Source organism: Fulvia fulva, chromosome 8 (genome assembly GCF_020509005.1).
Source record: "Fulvia fulva chromosome 8, complete sequence".
Lineage (NCBI taxonomy): Eukaryota > Fungi > Ascomycota > Dothideomycetes > Mycosphaerellales > Mycosphaerellaceae > Fulvia > Fulvia fulva.
This window is the reverse complement of record NC_063019.1, coordinates 3,042,419-3,057,328: the sequence shown is the minus strand read 5'-3', so window position 1 is coordinate 3,057,328 and position 14,910 is coordinate 3,042,419. Positions and strand designations below refer to the sequence as shown.

At 52.9% G+C, this 14,910-nt stretch overlaps 6 protein-coding genes across 6 annotated transcripts; 4 read left to right on the top strand and 2 right to left on the bottom strand.

Annotated features, from left to right (window-relative positions):
• Positions 1-928: 928 nt before the first annotated feature.
• CLAFUR5_11402 (Cercosporin biosynthesis regulatory protein CTB8) lies at positions 929-2,152 on the top strand (the record flags this gene model as incomplete). The annotated part of the gene is made up of 1 exon (XM_047910550.1): positions 929-2,152. One exon carries the CDS (start codon positions 929-931, stop codon positions 2,150-2,152), a length of 1,224 nt encoding a protein of 407 aa, XP_047765394.1.
• Positions 2,153-4,281: 2,129 nt separating this feature from the next.
• On the bottom strand, positions 4,282-5,659 carry CLAFUR5_11401 (Putative aryl-alcohol dehydrogenase AAD14; the record flags this gene model as incomplete). The annotated part of the gene is made up of 4 exons (XM_047910549.1): positions 4,282-4,543; positions 4,599-4,830; positions 4,887-5,311; positions 5,391-5,659. The coding sequence occupies 4 exons, from the start codon at positions 5,657-5,659 to the stop codon at positions 4,282-4,284; spliced, it is 1,188 nt and encodes a 395-aa protein (XP_047765678.1).
• A 283-nt stretch (positions 5,660-5,942) lies between these two features.
• CLAFUR5_11400 (Baeyer-Villiger monooxygenase) lies at positions 5,943-7,900 on the top strand (the record flags this gene model as incomplete). The annotated part of the gene is made up of 6 exons (XM_047910548.1): positions 5,943-6,662; positions 6,742-6,863; positions 6,917-7,088; positions 7,157-7,416; positions 7,472-7,494; positions 7,548-7,900. The coding sequence occupies 6 exons, from the start codon at positions 5,943-5,945 to the stop codon at positions 7,898-7,900; spliced, it is 1,650 nt and encodes a 549-aa protein (XP_047765392.1).
• A 1,295-nt stretch (positions 7,901-9,195) lies between these two features.
• Positions 9,196-10,052, top strand: CLAFUR5_11399 (uncharacterized protein; the record flags this gene model as incomplete). Its single annotated transcript, XM_047910547.1, has 2 exons — positions 9,196-9,846; positions 9,900-10,052. The coding sequence occupies 2 exons, from the start codon at positions 9,196-9,198 to the stop codon at positions 10,050-10,052; spliced, it is 804 nt and encodes a 267-aa protein (XP_047764863.1).
• Positions 10,053-10,640: 588 nt separating this feature from the next.
• On the bottom strand, positions 10,641-12,684 carry CLAFUR5_11398 (C6 finger domain transcription factor adaR; the record flags this gene model as incomplete). The annotated part of the gene is made up of 2 exons (XM_047910546.1): positions 10,641-11,747; positions 11,800-12,684. 2 exons carry the CDS (start codon positions 12,682-12,684, stop codon positions 10,641-10,643), a joined length of 1,992 nt encoding a protein of 663 aa, XP_047764862.1.
• Positions 12,685-13,241: 557 nt separating this feature from the next.
• CLAFUR5_11397 (Vitamin H transporter 1) lies at positions 13,242-14,774 on the top strand (the record flags this gene model as incomplete). The annotated part of the gene is made up of 1 exon (XM_047910545.1): positions 13,242-14,774. The coding sequence occupies one exon, from the start codon at positions 13,242-13,244 to the stop codon at positions 14,772-14,774; it is 1,533 nt and encodes a 510-aa protein (XP_047764871.1).
• Between the last annotated feature and the right edge of the window lie 136 nt (positions 14,775-14,910).

The window sequence follows — 14,910 nt, the reverse complement described above, 5'->3', positions numbered from 1 at the left end:
CTTGGTAGCAACCGATGGTGTCATCATCGTACCCCCTAGCCTGCGATATCTGATAGTGGTGTAGCGAGACGTCGACGCCTGGCCGCGGTGGCCACGCACCATGCACTGGATCCAACGCCTGCTCACTGAAGTGATCAAGCAATAAATATCGAAGTTGGAAAAGAGATTCGCTCGCCGATGATGAGCGTGGCCAGATACACGTTGCCGGAGTCAGCCGAACACTGCCCATGTGGCGAGTGAAGATCGCCCCCACGTGCTTGTAAAAGCAGATCACTAAGCTTGATGAAGCTGGTCCGTGGACTCATCGTGCTCATCATGCCTTGTAAAGCGCAGCAGCACAGGATCATGTATCTCTGGCAACCAACAGGGATCCTTAGCGCCATATCAGCCATGTGCAGCGCAATACTCCTGCCGAAGCAAGCCAAACGAATATCTCCGAACTGAGCTTCGCCTCACGACACGACTGAAGAAGAGACCAACCATTGGACGATGAGACTCACCTAGACCTCATTACAGAGCCAGGGAAGCCGTTGGGGGACTAGTCACTGAGGGGCCTTTGGATACAGCCGCTACATACCGGTGCTGAGAAGACTTGCTGCGCGGGTGCTATTTGCCGACACGAGAGGGTAAGACTTGCTAGTACTCATCTCAAACCACCGCAACCAACAGGTGTTGGTTCGGGCCATTCTCAATCTTTGCCTTGCACAGCAACCGGGTCCTGCTAGATTCCACCACACCCATCGACGATGCGACACCCATTGATCGTACACACAGCTACACCGTTCTGCTGTGATACAGCAAGTCATCGACGATCGAGTGCGTGTGCCTTTGACTTATTACCTAGACATATGAGCTCTCCCTGCCTTTGAATCTTGCTACCTTTACAATAACGACGAGGCTTTTATCTCTCACATTCAGCAGATCAGCCATGGCAGACACTTCGGACGAGACTACTCACGTCGGCAAACAACAAAAGGTCCGGGAGTCTTGCAATGCTTGCAGCTCGCTGAAGATCCGATGTGGGAAGGAGCGTCCCCGATGCTCCCGATGTGCTTCCAGAGGCATCGACTGCGAGTACAGTATGTCTCGTCGCACTGGCCAGCGCCAGCCATCTGGCCCTGTCGACCATCATCACCCTGGAGGGTTATTTCCACTAGCCCAAACACCAGAAACCCGTCCCCATGCTCGCAGTTTCTCCTTCGACACCGGGTTCGCCCCTTCAGAGCCACCCAGTGTATTTCGAGATGACTTCAACTGGAATGTACCCTCTAGCCCTGGCTTCTTCGACGAATGCACGATCATGCCTTGGGAGGACAGTTGGATGATCGATGTGGCTGGACAGCCTATGGACACTACCTCGAATATGGAGGACGTCGCCCTTTTCGATAACAGCAACACTGGTCCACCTGCTGGCCTCGCACCCCCTGCCACTATGGCACGCACAACAACAACGTCGACGACCTCCAGCTCTTCCAGCTCAGGCTTCGCATCTCAAGCCGACTCTGGCTACGCCTCTCAAGCCGACTCAGAACGAACAAAGCTTCACCTGGCACATCGAGACTGTGCTGCTGTGGCGTTGCAGGTTGTCGCAGACATGCTAGTAGCAAACATCCGTTGCCTAACGGCCGCCGAATCTGCAACCGCCTGGAGACAAGCTAGCGCACTGCGTGACGCCGACGCCATTTTGGAAAGCAATTCGCAAGCCTTGGGACAATTGACTAAAATCCTAGAATGTCCTTGCGCTAAGGAGCAAGATGTCATGATCGCTGTATACCTTGCACTATCGAAGGCCATTGCATGGTACTCTGCCATCATGGGCCCGTCAAGCGGTTCACAGGGTGCACTTCTTAGCCAGGTGTCCACCGGACCGATATACATGGGAGGCTATCAGCTCGATGAACAAGCACAGTGTGTTGTACGGGCACAAGTGGTCTTGTCACAGATTCGCCAACATGTGCAGCCTACAATCGAGAAGCTTGTCGGCCTCACGAATCAAGCGCGATCCGGATCACCGCCACTTTCTAGCACTCCATCAGGCATGGCAATACCATCAACACCACTGGTTCCAAGCTTACTAGATCTTCATCTAACCACCATCCAGGGTTCCTTGACCCAGATCGTGGAGAGGGCAGAGAGCTTCAAGCATGGCTGAGGAGTTCATCGACACCATGGTTACATGACCATATTACCTAACGAAGTCCACCGTGAAGCCCAGAGTACCATATACCAGAACATCACAAATCAGTACACAATTTGCCGCGGTGCCACAGTGATGGTCTGCCGACTGAGATCTTCTCCCGAAAGGCCACCCCTGTCATTGTAGCCCTAATCCCTGTCGGCCAAGAGTCACAAGCCCTACGGCCGACGCGAGCATACACAACAGCAGCAGCATGATTTGGAACGACGACTTGGAAAAGAACGAATTAGCAAGGCTGTATTGCTTGAGTTATTGTGGCTTTGTGCAGTCTCAGCTTAGTGTGCACTTTGCTGTGATCCGAAGGGGATGTTTTTGAGTTTGCGAAGGATGGAGTCGGTTTCCCATATTACCCGGTCGGAGCGATCCTTTTCGCCTCAGACAGAGGGCAAGGTCGACGTGTTGGGAAGCCGGGCAACTGTCAAGGTGATTGTTGGCGCTCGGCAGGAGCTTGATCTGTGGGCGGAAGGGAGTGGCGGGATGTATTGCAGCAGTGTCTGGGCTCGTCGCCTTCGCATTTCATGACCCACTTAGAACAACAAATGGTGTAAGATGCATTCCAGAACTCTCCAGTATGTTGGTCATTTCACATCCATGCCGTCCATGCCCTCGTGTCTAGGTAATGTCGATACCTGCTCAAACCGGTCTGATCGCTGGATGATGTGGTGCCATGTAACCATGCAGACCTCTGTGCCACGTTGCAAGGGCAACTGAAAACCACGTTCGGGAGGAGATGGTTCCAGCAAACGCCATGCAGCGGCCACGTGCATGAGGGCTTCCCAGTGCAAGGATCTGATCACCGGAAGATCTAGGGTCCAAAACCTTATATCGACCACACCGGCTGCATTGGTGGAAATGTTGCGATTCGCGCTACATACCTCTTAGCTACCCAGCTAATGCAACTGTCAAACGACGATGCCAATTCTGGCCCCAGAGATCTACTATGTCGCCATGTGGCTTTTGCGTCAGCTTGTCATCAGTCAGCTACCCCACCCGAAGCGTGTGCAGCACACTACGGGGATTCAAGATCAGCGTAGGATCATTTGGCCGCAGCCATTCCGAGGCAGACCTGGTCATAGTGCCAACATATTCAGACTACTATCTGTGCTCCATCAGGATGTCATATATACGGGCATCTCTCTCGCGCTAGCCATTCCCTCCAAGGCAGTAATCGACAATTTTGGGTCGCTCTGGATTCTCAGCTGCTCAAACTTGGACGTCAGTGGCCTCATGTGTGCATGAGAGACCCTGCAGGTGATCCAAGACAAGGCGTACAGAGGCTACGCCGGCAGTCCAAAACTAGGAATGGAAGGCATAAGCTCTGAGCTGTTGCTTACTGTCATCACGCAAGGACACTCAGCCGAGAGATGGACGCCGCAGATTGGAGGCTCACGAAGCTCGTATAGTCCGGTGTCTTTCGATCTTCACAGTCATGTACACACTATTGACCGGTCGTTATCGACGTCCCTTGGCGCCCTGCTCGTGTGTACTCGAGAACGTGTTCGACCCTTCTGCGCTCCCAAAGACCAACATGTTACAAGCACCGGCGTATGCATCAGCGCCTGACTGAGCTCACTGCCGCGCGAAAGGCTTGTCTTTGCGGTTCCCGTTCAGCTAGGGTGCGATTACGATGCTCTGCTTTCTCGCCAAACCCCGTGATCCCGGTGAAGCTGTTGCCGAAGCGTTCACCGGCGTGCCTGAGGCTTCACCGGCGAGGCCCAGCTTTCACGTGAGCTTCATCCCGACAGGGCACGTAGTCTTAGTTCGGTGCCGGCTCAACCCGATGAGCGACCCACCGCTGCATCACGCATACTATCGATCAACGGCCTGGCAAGGCCTGAAAGTAGCTGCAAGTCTTCCCGGAGTCTTCGAGATTTCGTTTCCCACGCGGTGATGGAGTGTTTCTAAGAGATCTTGTACTTGGCGATGATGGTAGTGGATAAATGTCAAAAGTGATCTTTTCACCCGTCCTTCGAGTACAGTACGCCATACGCCTGTAGATGACGCCTCAGGTCTGCAAGCAACGCCGTACGTAAAGATACACCTTGCCACAAACAGCGCATAGAGATATCAGATCCTTGGGAAAGCTATGCATTACCGATTGCTCCAGCGAACTTCACCCACTTGGTATGGGCCGCACTCTTTGTCATGATCGCAGCACTGCCGTCAATGTGAGGATCGGGACCAAATGCGCCAGCAGGATACCCAGGCTCGAAAGCGGCGAAGCTCTCGATGTACTGCATCTGGTCTGCAGTCAATTTGACTTGTAGTGCTTGAGCATTGTCGAGCATGTGATGTATGTTCCGTGTGCCAATAAGGGGGAAAACATAAGGTTGCTTGTGCAAGAGCCTGCTTGAGTTAGCAGCTAGTCGCTGATGTGCGCGCAGATGAGCATTAAACGTACCATGCGAGAGCTATCGCAGTCGGAGACTCGATGTTGTGCTCCTTTGCCACCTCGCAAAGTGCCTCAGAGACCTTCCTCTCGTGCTCAGACATCTCTTTGCCTGTCGCTTGGTGGTCCCCATTGTCCAATTGCTTCTTGCTTCGGACTCTGCCACCTGCCATGGCATCGTATGGTACTACAGCCATGCCAAACTGTCGGCACATGGGCAGAATCTCTCTTTCCATGTCACGAGCTGATAAGGAGTATTAGCTGCAGTCTCTGTAGCACTGCATTGGACTTCGAACATACCCATGAGGTTCCATTGTCCCTGGTAGACCGAGAACTGCGTCTTGCCATGATCTCTGGCGTACGTATTTGCCGCACTCACAATCCACGCTGGAGTGTTGCTCACGCCCAGATACAGAACCTTACCAGACTGAACGAGGGCATGCACACTGTCAACGACCTCTTCAATCGATGTAGAGTAGTCCCACCAGTGTACGTAGAGTATGTCAATCCAGTCGCACTTCAATCTTTGGAGACTGTCGCGGACGGAAAGATGCAGTGATCGTTTGCCATTGCCCAGATAGCTGATGCGAGCACCAGGCTCATCTCGGTCCTTGGTGTATGGAGCGGAATACTTGGTCGATATCACCATGCGGTTCCGGGTGCCGCGAAGTTGAAGCCATTCTCCGATCCACGTTTCGGATTGTTCATTCTGATAGACGTTTGCTCTGGGCGTGAAGATTTAGTCTGTTTTCGGCACAAGGGGTTCGGGCCGCTAGTCAGCGCAGCCAAGAAGTGAATGCTTACGTATCCAAAAAGTTTCCTCCTGCCTCCACATACGCGTCGAGCAGCTTGAAAACGTCCTCCTTCGTCGTCTTGCCAGCAATATGCGTCCACGTATCGCCAAATGCCATGCCTCCAAGCTGTAAAGGACTGACCCATACTGCAGCTTTTGGTGCGAGTAAGCGATATTCTCCCAAGCCTGTCGCTGGTTGAGGCGGTGGTTGCAGCCATGGAGAGGAGGTATTCACAGCATGCGCCGGTTTATCGCCATTCTGAACCTTGGTGGCCGTCATGTTGCACAGTCTACTGTTGTCTTCAGTGCTTCACAGTTCCAAGAAAACTGACGACCAGTATTGTTACAAGCAAAGGATCTCGACGGGACGCACGTCAACACCATGCGCACCGAAGGATTCGACTCGGCGTCCCGGTAAACAGTCCCCGGTACCTGGTCAGGTCTGCCAGTGAAGACAATCCCCATGATCTACGTCGTGTTGATACGATTCACCTATGCAGGCCAAAGACGACATCAATGCGAACGTGTAGGAAAGCCCCGGGTATCAGTCAAGCAAAGCGATCATGTCAGTGCCTTCGAACGTTCCTGACTACGATGTGATTGTGGTGGGAGGAGGCTTCTCAGGTTGCTGTCTTTTGAAACTCCTTAGAGAACAAGGATTCTCTGTCCTTCTTCTGGAAGCCAACTCACGACTCGGCGGCGTGTGGGCCTGGACTCATTACCCAGGAGCGAGAGTTGACTCAGAGCTTCCCTACTACGGATATTCTGATCCTGCTATATGGTCGACATGGACGTGGACGGAACGCTTCAGCTCGAACCAGGAACTGCGAGGCTATTTTGATCATGTTGATCAAGTATGGGACCTGTCTCGCGATGTGTCGTACAACACCAAAGTGACTGGTGCACAATGGTCGGACGAGAGCGCGACATGGCTGATCTCAACTGGAGAAGGACAGCCACAGTACCGGTGCACTTGGTTCGTATCCGCAATAGGCACAAGTTCAAAGCCATATGTACCAAACATCAGGAACCTGGAGAGTTTTCAGGGCACAATGGTGCACTCCTCAGACTGGCCTGAGACTGGAATCGACATAGCTGGCAAGCGGGTGGCCATCATTGGTGCGGGCAGCACTGGTGTACAAATCATGCAAGAAAGCGCAAAGATAGCATCCAGAGTGGTTCAGTACTCCAAGACTCCCAATTATGCTCTGCCCATGCGACAGCGCCCGATCCACGAAGAGGAAATCTACACCACAAAGGCGCATATTCCATATCTGTTCCAGGTGCGTAACGGATACTATGAGGAAGCGATACAGGCCGTGGATTGGTGACCATGTGAGAAATGCTGATCGATTGTTTTAGGCATGCCGTACAACACGAATAGGACTGCCAGTGTCCAACACAGGCAAGAAGACTTTTGATGTTTCGGATGAGGAACGACAGGCAATATGGGAGGATACATGGAAACGTGGTGGCTTCAATTGGTCAGTGCTTCCGTGCATCGATTACCAACTCGACTGCTTTCTAACGCTTCCAGGTCGCAAGGTGGCTTCATCGACACGGTGTTCGATACCAAAGCTAATCGCGCCGCGTATGATTTCTGGTGCAAGAAGACACGAGCAAGGATTATAGATCCGGTCAAAGCAGACATACTCGCTCCTCGTGAGCCGCCGTACTGGATACTGACGAAGAGGCCGTCTCTTGAGCAGGTACGTGAAGTCATAGTCATAGAAAGAGAGTTGTTGTGAGCGCGACAATTAACAGGTTCGGCTCTTAGGACTACTTCGAGATGTGCGACCGACCGAATGTGGAACTTACGAACACACCAATCCTAGAGTTCAGTGAATCTGGTATTGTGACAGAAGACGGCCAAGTGCGAGAATTCGATGTGGTAGCGCTCTGCACCGGCTACGATGCTGTCACAGGGGGTCTACGAGCCATGAACATCAAGGGTAGAGATGGACTGGACCTTGATGAAAAATGGAAAGACGGCATACAGACGCATCTTGGCATGGTCGTAAACGGATTTCCCAATATGTAAGCACGCTCTTCGACAAGAAGTTCAGGAGCACAACATGCTAACAGTTGCCAGGTTCATGGCTTATGGTCCACAAGGTACGCTCAATGGTCCTCTCTGTACCACTCTAACATATCACTGACCTCATCAGCTCCTACATCGCTAACGAACGGCCCACCCTTCATTGAGATTCAGAGCGAATGGATCGTACAAACGCTCTGCCGACAGCGTGAGGAGAAGATAGTGGCTCTTGAGCCAAAGCTTGAGAAGGAAGAGGCTTGGAGACAGACCGTAGCCAAATTGGCCAACAGCACTCTGCTCTCCAAGACCAAGTCATGGTATACCGGATCTAACGTACCAGGAAAGCGCAACGAATTCCTGTTGTACATTGGCGGGATTCCTCAATGGAAGGAAGAGTGCGACAGGGCATTGGAAGGCTGGGACGGCTTCGACAACAAGCAGAGGAAAGACAGTCATCAATCGGGGGTAAAAGTTGCGACATGAGTACTTTTATTGAGCTGCGGCGCCTGTCGGCGGATTAAGGGGACGATCGTTCTCGTTGCACTTACGCAGCAGATGCTAGAAGCTGATAAGCAATCGTAAAGCTCATGCGCGAATGATGGAGCAACACCTTGCTTTACGACCATGTGATGTACAGCGCCTTGACGTCCATTGCCATGAGAGTAGAACGAGGCATGCGGTCATTCGACGACTCTGGGACATCATCACGCTGCGGCAATCATTCCCGCCCGAGTCCCCGAAGGCGGAACACGAAGGATCACGGAGATCTCTATGCCAGGGGGAGATCGTGATCGTACTGCCCTACAGCGGCGAAGAGATTACCGGTCCACGCCCATGATGCAGCTCATGGATGACGATCATAGGGCACCGCCGAGCACGGGTCCAGCGAGGTAGCCGTCTGCGCCAAGTCGCACAGGCACGGGATGCGAGCCAAGCATCGAGCTCCCTGTGCGAGCCCGTGCCATCAACAGCGTTGACCCGTGCCCTGTCTACGGTCCTGGTCACATGTGCCAGTTCGTCGTCGTGTTATGCAAGACGAGAGCTCAATGCATAAGCAGTTCCTTGGTCGACTCTAGACTTCTTTGTGCGAATGAAATCACTAAGGTGGTTTCCCCGTGCCTCTTCAATCTCCTTAGTCAAATGGTTGAATTCGTCGTAGCCGTGACTTGAAAGGCTACGCATGGACTGGCTTCTCAGAGCATGGAAACCGTTCCTGTGCTTCACGTGAAGCTGAGCTCACATGTGCACATCGAGAGCTTCCTGCCATCGCACTGCCATGTCTACAGATCTTTGTAGCACAAGAAAGTCAGAAGGCGCAGGAAGACCATTGAAATATGGCGACGGCCTGCGACGTGGCAGCTCTTTCACACTATATGCACACGCCGGATGATAAATCCATTAGTCATCTTAACACTCGCTTTGTGTGCTAAGAAGTCGGCCTCCAGTACGAGAATAGCAGTAGACGCAGTCAGCTATACCAAGTTTAGTATGTGGTGTTGTTACACTGCATCAAGGGCGCCTCGAAGCTCGCTTATGTACTTCATCCACACATACGAAGTTCTGAACAGTGATAAGGCGATGTTCCAGCCTTTCGTATTGTGCTTGAACTGTATGGTGATGAATGCTCGGGCTTGAAGCAGCCACAATGCAGGTACCGTGCTGTCCGATCAGTGCTGTACCACATACCCAACCAGGATGTGGCGATATCAGGTTCATATAGAGCTCCCGTCCCGTTCCCTAGAGGAAAATGAACGTTCCTTCGATCGCGATCCAGCACAATGATGGCGCCCTACTCCCAAGACAACATCTCTCTTAAACCGATGCCTCTATCCAGTGAGACCTCCCTACACTCCGGCCTCAGCGCCAACAGCTACGACCCCGTCCCGCCTTCCAACACGACAAAGCAAGATCCATCATTCTCACAAGCCGCCCTCGAAGACTTCCACCTCAAGCGCAGCATTCGTATCCTCAAACTCGTCTCCCGCCTCCTCGCCACGATTCTGTCCGCAACGACTCTCGCCCCACTTCTCCAAACTCTCATCAAATTTCTCCGTACAAAAGACATTTACTTCACCGTCGAGGGGCAAACTCGCACAGCCTGGGCCCACGACACGATCGCATGGTACACGTACATGTATGCCGCCGTGTCCGCAGTATCGTTACTTCTGAACCTTGTCGTGCTGGGCGCATACTTGCGAGGCGGGTTTCGAGGTGGGAACAAGGCGGCAGTGTACGAATCTGGCTGGACGTGGTTCATATTCGGGGTGAACGTGGTTGTTTGGGCTGTCTCAGCTGGGATATATCGATATGGGAAGGAGCCGGTTGATGGGAAGTTTAGGAATCTTTGGGGGTGGACATGCAGTACGTCTGCGCAGGAGTTTCAGGATGTTTTGACTAGTGTCGACTTTGAGAAGTATTGCGGTGTGCAGGTGAGTCCTCCTTGTGATGTTACATGAGCTCTCCTGGTTGACTTTTGTTCTAGACGAGTTCGTTCTACTCAGGTGTTGCGAATGTGGCGACTAGTGTGCTGAATTTAGTTATCCTTGTGCTGAGCGTCATGCGGTGCAAGACTAAGCGAAGAGTCACTGTCACGCCAGTCCAGAGGAGCGGGGACATGGAGCCATTGCGATATTGAGTATGGTGTGCCACACCGGGTGTCATCGACGGTTTCCATGATAGTGCAGCCATGCGTGTGTTGAAGCTCTTGAGTACACCGCTGAGCTTTTGATCGCCAGCCTTCCATGCGCCACGTTTCTCTCCACGCCGGGCTTTTGTCGAGCACCGTATAGAAACGGGCTGAGGTCCAGTGATCAGATAGCGATGCGGTGCCACATAGGTACAAATCGTGCTATAGTTGTTGCCGATTCGAATACGTTGTCACTTATGCTGACGAATGACTCGAGGTAGACGGTAAACTTCGCCAAGACGCCCTGTTCATCCATGTACGTTCATGGTTATGAAAGCGTCTCGCGTGTCATGCAGGCCTGCTATTGTTGGCATACTTTGACAGGGGTTGTACTGTAGTCACGCTCGCATGTCATTATCGCCGATCAGCATCGCGAATGTACTGCTCGGCCACGAGCCCGCGATCGTTGAAGTGCCTTTCTCGTTGTAAGCTTCAGCAACTAAGGTAACATCATCATGTCTTCGACACGGCACGCTTCATGTCATTTGTCAGCAGTTTGCGGCAAGGTACTACCCTGGTTGATACCCGAGCTAGGCATCACAGCATTTGTCCAGCTTTCATATCGTCCAGATCCCTCATCAATGCTTCCCAGTCTAGCCAATCGTCAGCTACTGGCACCGACTCGCACATGTTGCCACCAAGATTGGGATCAAACTCCATCATGGCGACATCAGTCAGGCCAGACACATCCGCATTGAGGATCGGTATCAGGTTAGCATCCCATGCCGCTGTTTGTGGTATTTCCAGCTGAGGAAGAACCTGAGCTTGTAGACCCGTGCCGACAGGAAGAGAAGCATTCTGGAATGCGGTAGCCTTCTTATGCAGCTTCTCCAGTGCTTTCCACAGCATGCCCTGCCTTCCATCTGCCACATCGTGACAGTACCGATCCATGCTTACGCTGATGACGTTCCAGGCTTCATTGGTCATTGGTGTGTCTCGAATCGAGCAAAGGCCTGCGAGAATGACGGCCATAGAGTGCCAAGGGACCCAAGGAGCCGTACGATAGCCACCTTCGTGATTCACCCAAAGCTCCGCAGCGGGTCGTAAAAGGTTCAGAGCGAGCTCCATGACCCAGGGAGAGTCGAACTTTGGTGGTGATCCAGCGTCGCGGACATTGATAGGTCTGACGGCATGCAGAATCATACTGTGATTCATCACGATTGCTACACGCAAGACTGCTTCGTGCGCAGGGATTGTCGGATCGCAGTATTGTGAATATTTCTCAGTGATTGTCGCGTGAGTGTCGCGAGCGATTTCCAGCCTTTGCTCCCAACTGAATCCTGGTAGTGCCATGCGAAATGATGCTTCGTAGCCTGTCCGCGCGACCAAAGCCAGAGTCATCCCTGTGATCTGGCCCTCGCGATCTGTGACTGTCAAAGAGTCCTCGTCGAAGTCTTCGTCGTTGCAATTCGCCGGCATCGGCTGTGAGAAGGACTCCGTCGGCAAGGCAGGTATTGAACCACGATCAAACGAGCAGTACGCATCAAGAGAGACTATATTAGACCAGAGACGTCGCCGAATTTGTGTGAGGAAAGCAGAATCCCCTGGCGAGTCTCGGTAGATCTCCATGGCACGTGCAATACGAATCAGAGTCCCAATAATCGACCATGCGCGTCGACTTGGGTCGATGATGCGGATGGTCACCTGTATGCGAGGGTCAGTGATATATTATTCGGTGTATAAGTGGGGGACATACGGCATATAATGTCAGCGCCTGCACTGTTGCCATATCAGTAGTGGTCAGTGGATCAGCTTTGAATAATGCTGTGTCCACCAAGCGCTTGAAATGTGACACAAGTTGATCCAAGGACTTCCCGTAGATACTTAGACACTCGTGATCCTTCATTGAGTTTATGCCAGCAAATAGTATCGACGCTCTTAAAGCCATGTTGCAAGACGCATTGGCACTTCGGCCAAGATACGATTTGCCTTCGACGACCAAGGCTCGAAGTGTTGGAACATGGAAGATCTTGTACAGCGGCTCAACATACTGCAGGTAGTTGTTGAACAGGTGAACTACCATCGTGCTGTCCAGAGTCTGTAGATCGGACAAGTGCTCTGTCGAAGTCGCAGCAAGGCATAGTATCGGGTCGAAGCCTGATGTAACGGATTTTGAAGGACTAGAAACTGAGAGTGTACGACTCGGGCTCTGGTCGTCTTGTTCTTGATCACTGGCGCGATCTTCGTCATCAAAGACATCGGCTAGAGCTTTCACTTCCAAAGAAAGAGAGGCCCAAAAGTCGCTGGCGATCAGACCAGTAGCTTTAGCGGGTGTTGTCGATGGAGCCTCTAGTGTGCCTGAAGGAGACTGTGTAGCTGCTTCAAGATCTGCTTTCTTCGAGATATCGGACTCCGGAAGTGCTCCTACCAGAGCCTCCAACTTTGCGATGCGTTGACGAAGTTCTTTGTCTGCTGCGCCATTCTTGGCGCGAGGCCTGCGAGAATTCGGTACGCATTTCAGCTTCATCCGAGTGCATCGTTCGCATGGAAAGGTCCTGTTACACTTGATCTTTCTCCTGTGGCACTCTTGACAGGCAAGGCCACGCAGAGGCCGAGGACCGGCAGCTGATGTGTCTCCCATGTTGGTGCGATCCGGGTCCAGAAACCGTTGGCCAGAACAGTACTGCGTTGCCTCGAGGGGCGGACTTCACGTCTTGCGTTCCTGGTGCCGTCAAGAGGCCCACAGAGGCTCTGACGGTCAATCGGATTTGAATCATACATGATCGGTACAGTTCTGCGGCGTAGCATCCTTCGGATCTTCGAAGGATTGGCTGAGCATGTAGAGGCAAACTCGAAGTTGTCTTGTTACCGCGGCATAGCACACTGCCAGGAGTCCGCGCCGTGCATATTCTCGTCTTGGAGGTCGTGAAAGCACGTAGCAATGCCATGACGCTTGACATGACTGTCGATGTTTGTTCTTGCTGTCTCACAGGAAGGTAAGGACAACCGAGCGACTCCAAAGACCCGATACCGGAGAGCCACAATCAGATCTTGATGGCCCGTCCCGTCAACTCCTTGCCGCCGCCATCAAATGTCACCTGCAGTTTTGCAGTGACGATGAAAATCGTGCCACACCAACAGTCATCATGGCTTCAAACAATAACATCACAGCTGGCCGCAAGCTTCCATTGAAGCAAGATGGCAGATCTGGACCATGCCCAGACGAGCCATCGCGCCTCAACCCAAGATGACCACTTCAAAGAAGCCGAAACCAACTCACAAGATGCCGAACATTGCAACGGCAACGACGACGATACCAGGCCAGACGCAATACGGATGCGGCAGATCTATCGAAAGCTGGATATGAGGATCATACCTCCCTTCTGGCTTCTCTACTTTCTCTGCTCCGCCGTCCGCTCCAATGTCGGCCTGGCTCAGACGATGAATACGTCTTCCGGCCATGATCTAGGGACGTACCTCGACATCACTCCTCATCAGGTCTCGACAGGTCTGGCGTTGTTCTACGTGACTTACGTCGTGCTCGAAGTTCCTAGTAATCTGGCGATGAGCAAACTCTCACCTTCCGTGTGGTTAGCCCGGATTGTGATCAGCGTGGGAATCATCGGCACTGCCATGGTCGGGATGCGCAATGCCGCTGGCTACTATGTCCTCCGCCTGCTCCTAGGCGCGGTGGAAGCAGGAATGTGGCCGGGCATGAGTCTCTTCTTAACACTATTCTACCCACCACACCGCATGGCAAAACGAGTCGGGTGGTACTTCACCGCATCCCAGGTCTCAGCGGCGGTGGTAGGGCTCGTCAGCGCCGGTTTCCAGAAAATGGACGGTGACGGAGGCCTTATCGCATTCCAGTGGATGTTCCTACTGTGGGGGCTAGTTACCTTACTCGTAGGCTTCAGCCTCATCTGGTGGCTACCAGACCGACCACTCATACCCGGCGAGTCGCCAAAGCGCAGCTGGACAAACAAATTCCTACCCACCCCCAACCCCGCCCTAACCGGAGACGACGCAATCCTCCATTACAAAGACCTAAAATCAGCCTACCACAACTCCGACTGGAACTTGCGTGATCTCTGGAACGTCCTCATCGACTGGCGCTTCTGGCCCTTGCTCATCATGTACTTCGGCGTCGTGGGAGTCGGAAACGGCGTCCAAAGCTACGGTACCGTAATCCTCAAAGCCGTTAACCCTTCCTTCAGCGGCGTCGAGCTGAGCCTCCTTTACGCCCCCATTTGGATCTGCGACTTGATCGGAATCCTCTGCATCACGCCCATCAGCGACCACTTCCACAGACATCGCGCACTATGGTTCAGCATCCCCACAGCCCTCCAAATCGCCGGGCTCCTCATCTCTCCCTACGCAGGCGACTCGACCTCAGCCAAATGGGGACGGTACGTAGGCCTCTTGATCGTGGGCTTTGGGTTAGGACCTACCGTCCCCATCACTATGACCTGGACAGCAGAGATTTTTCAGCCAAGGCATGGAGAGATCGGCGTGGCGGCGGCGTGCGCGTTGGTGTCGGGACTGGGGAATTTGGGGAGTGTGGTGACGAATTACGCCCTGTTCTCAGGCTGGCCGGAGGATGCGGAGAGGAGTCCTGTGTATGTTGGGAGCAATTGGGTGATGATTGCGATTTTGCTTGCGAGTATTGCGGCGAGTGGAGCTATGACGCTGTTGTTGACGGTGACGGGGCGGAAAAGTCGAGCGGCGTAGCAAACCCATCTGGAGATGTGCTTTGCTGGTTAGGGGGATGGATGAACAGACTGGTACAGCCAACTGAACAGAAGAAGCATCGTAATGTCTCGAGTACAAGCAAATTTCGTGCGTACGGGTATCATCATCACGTCGT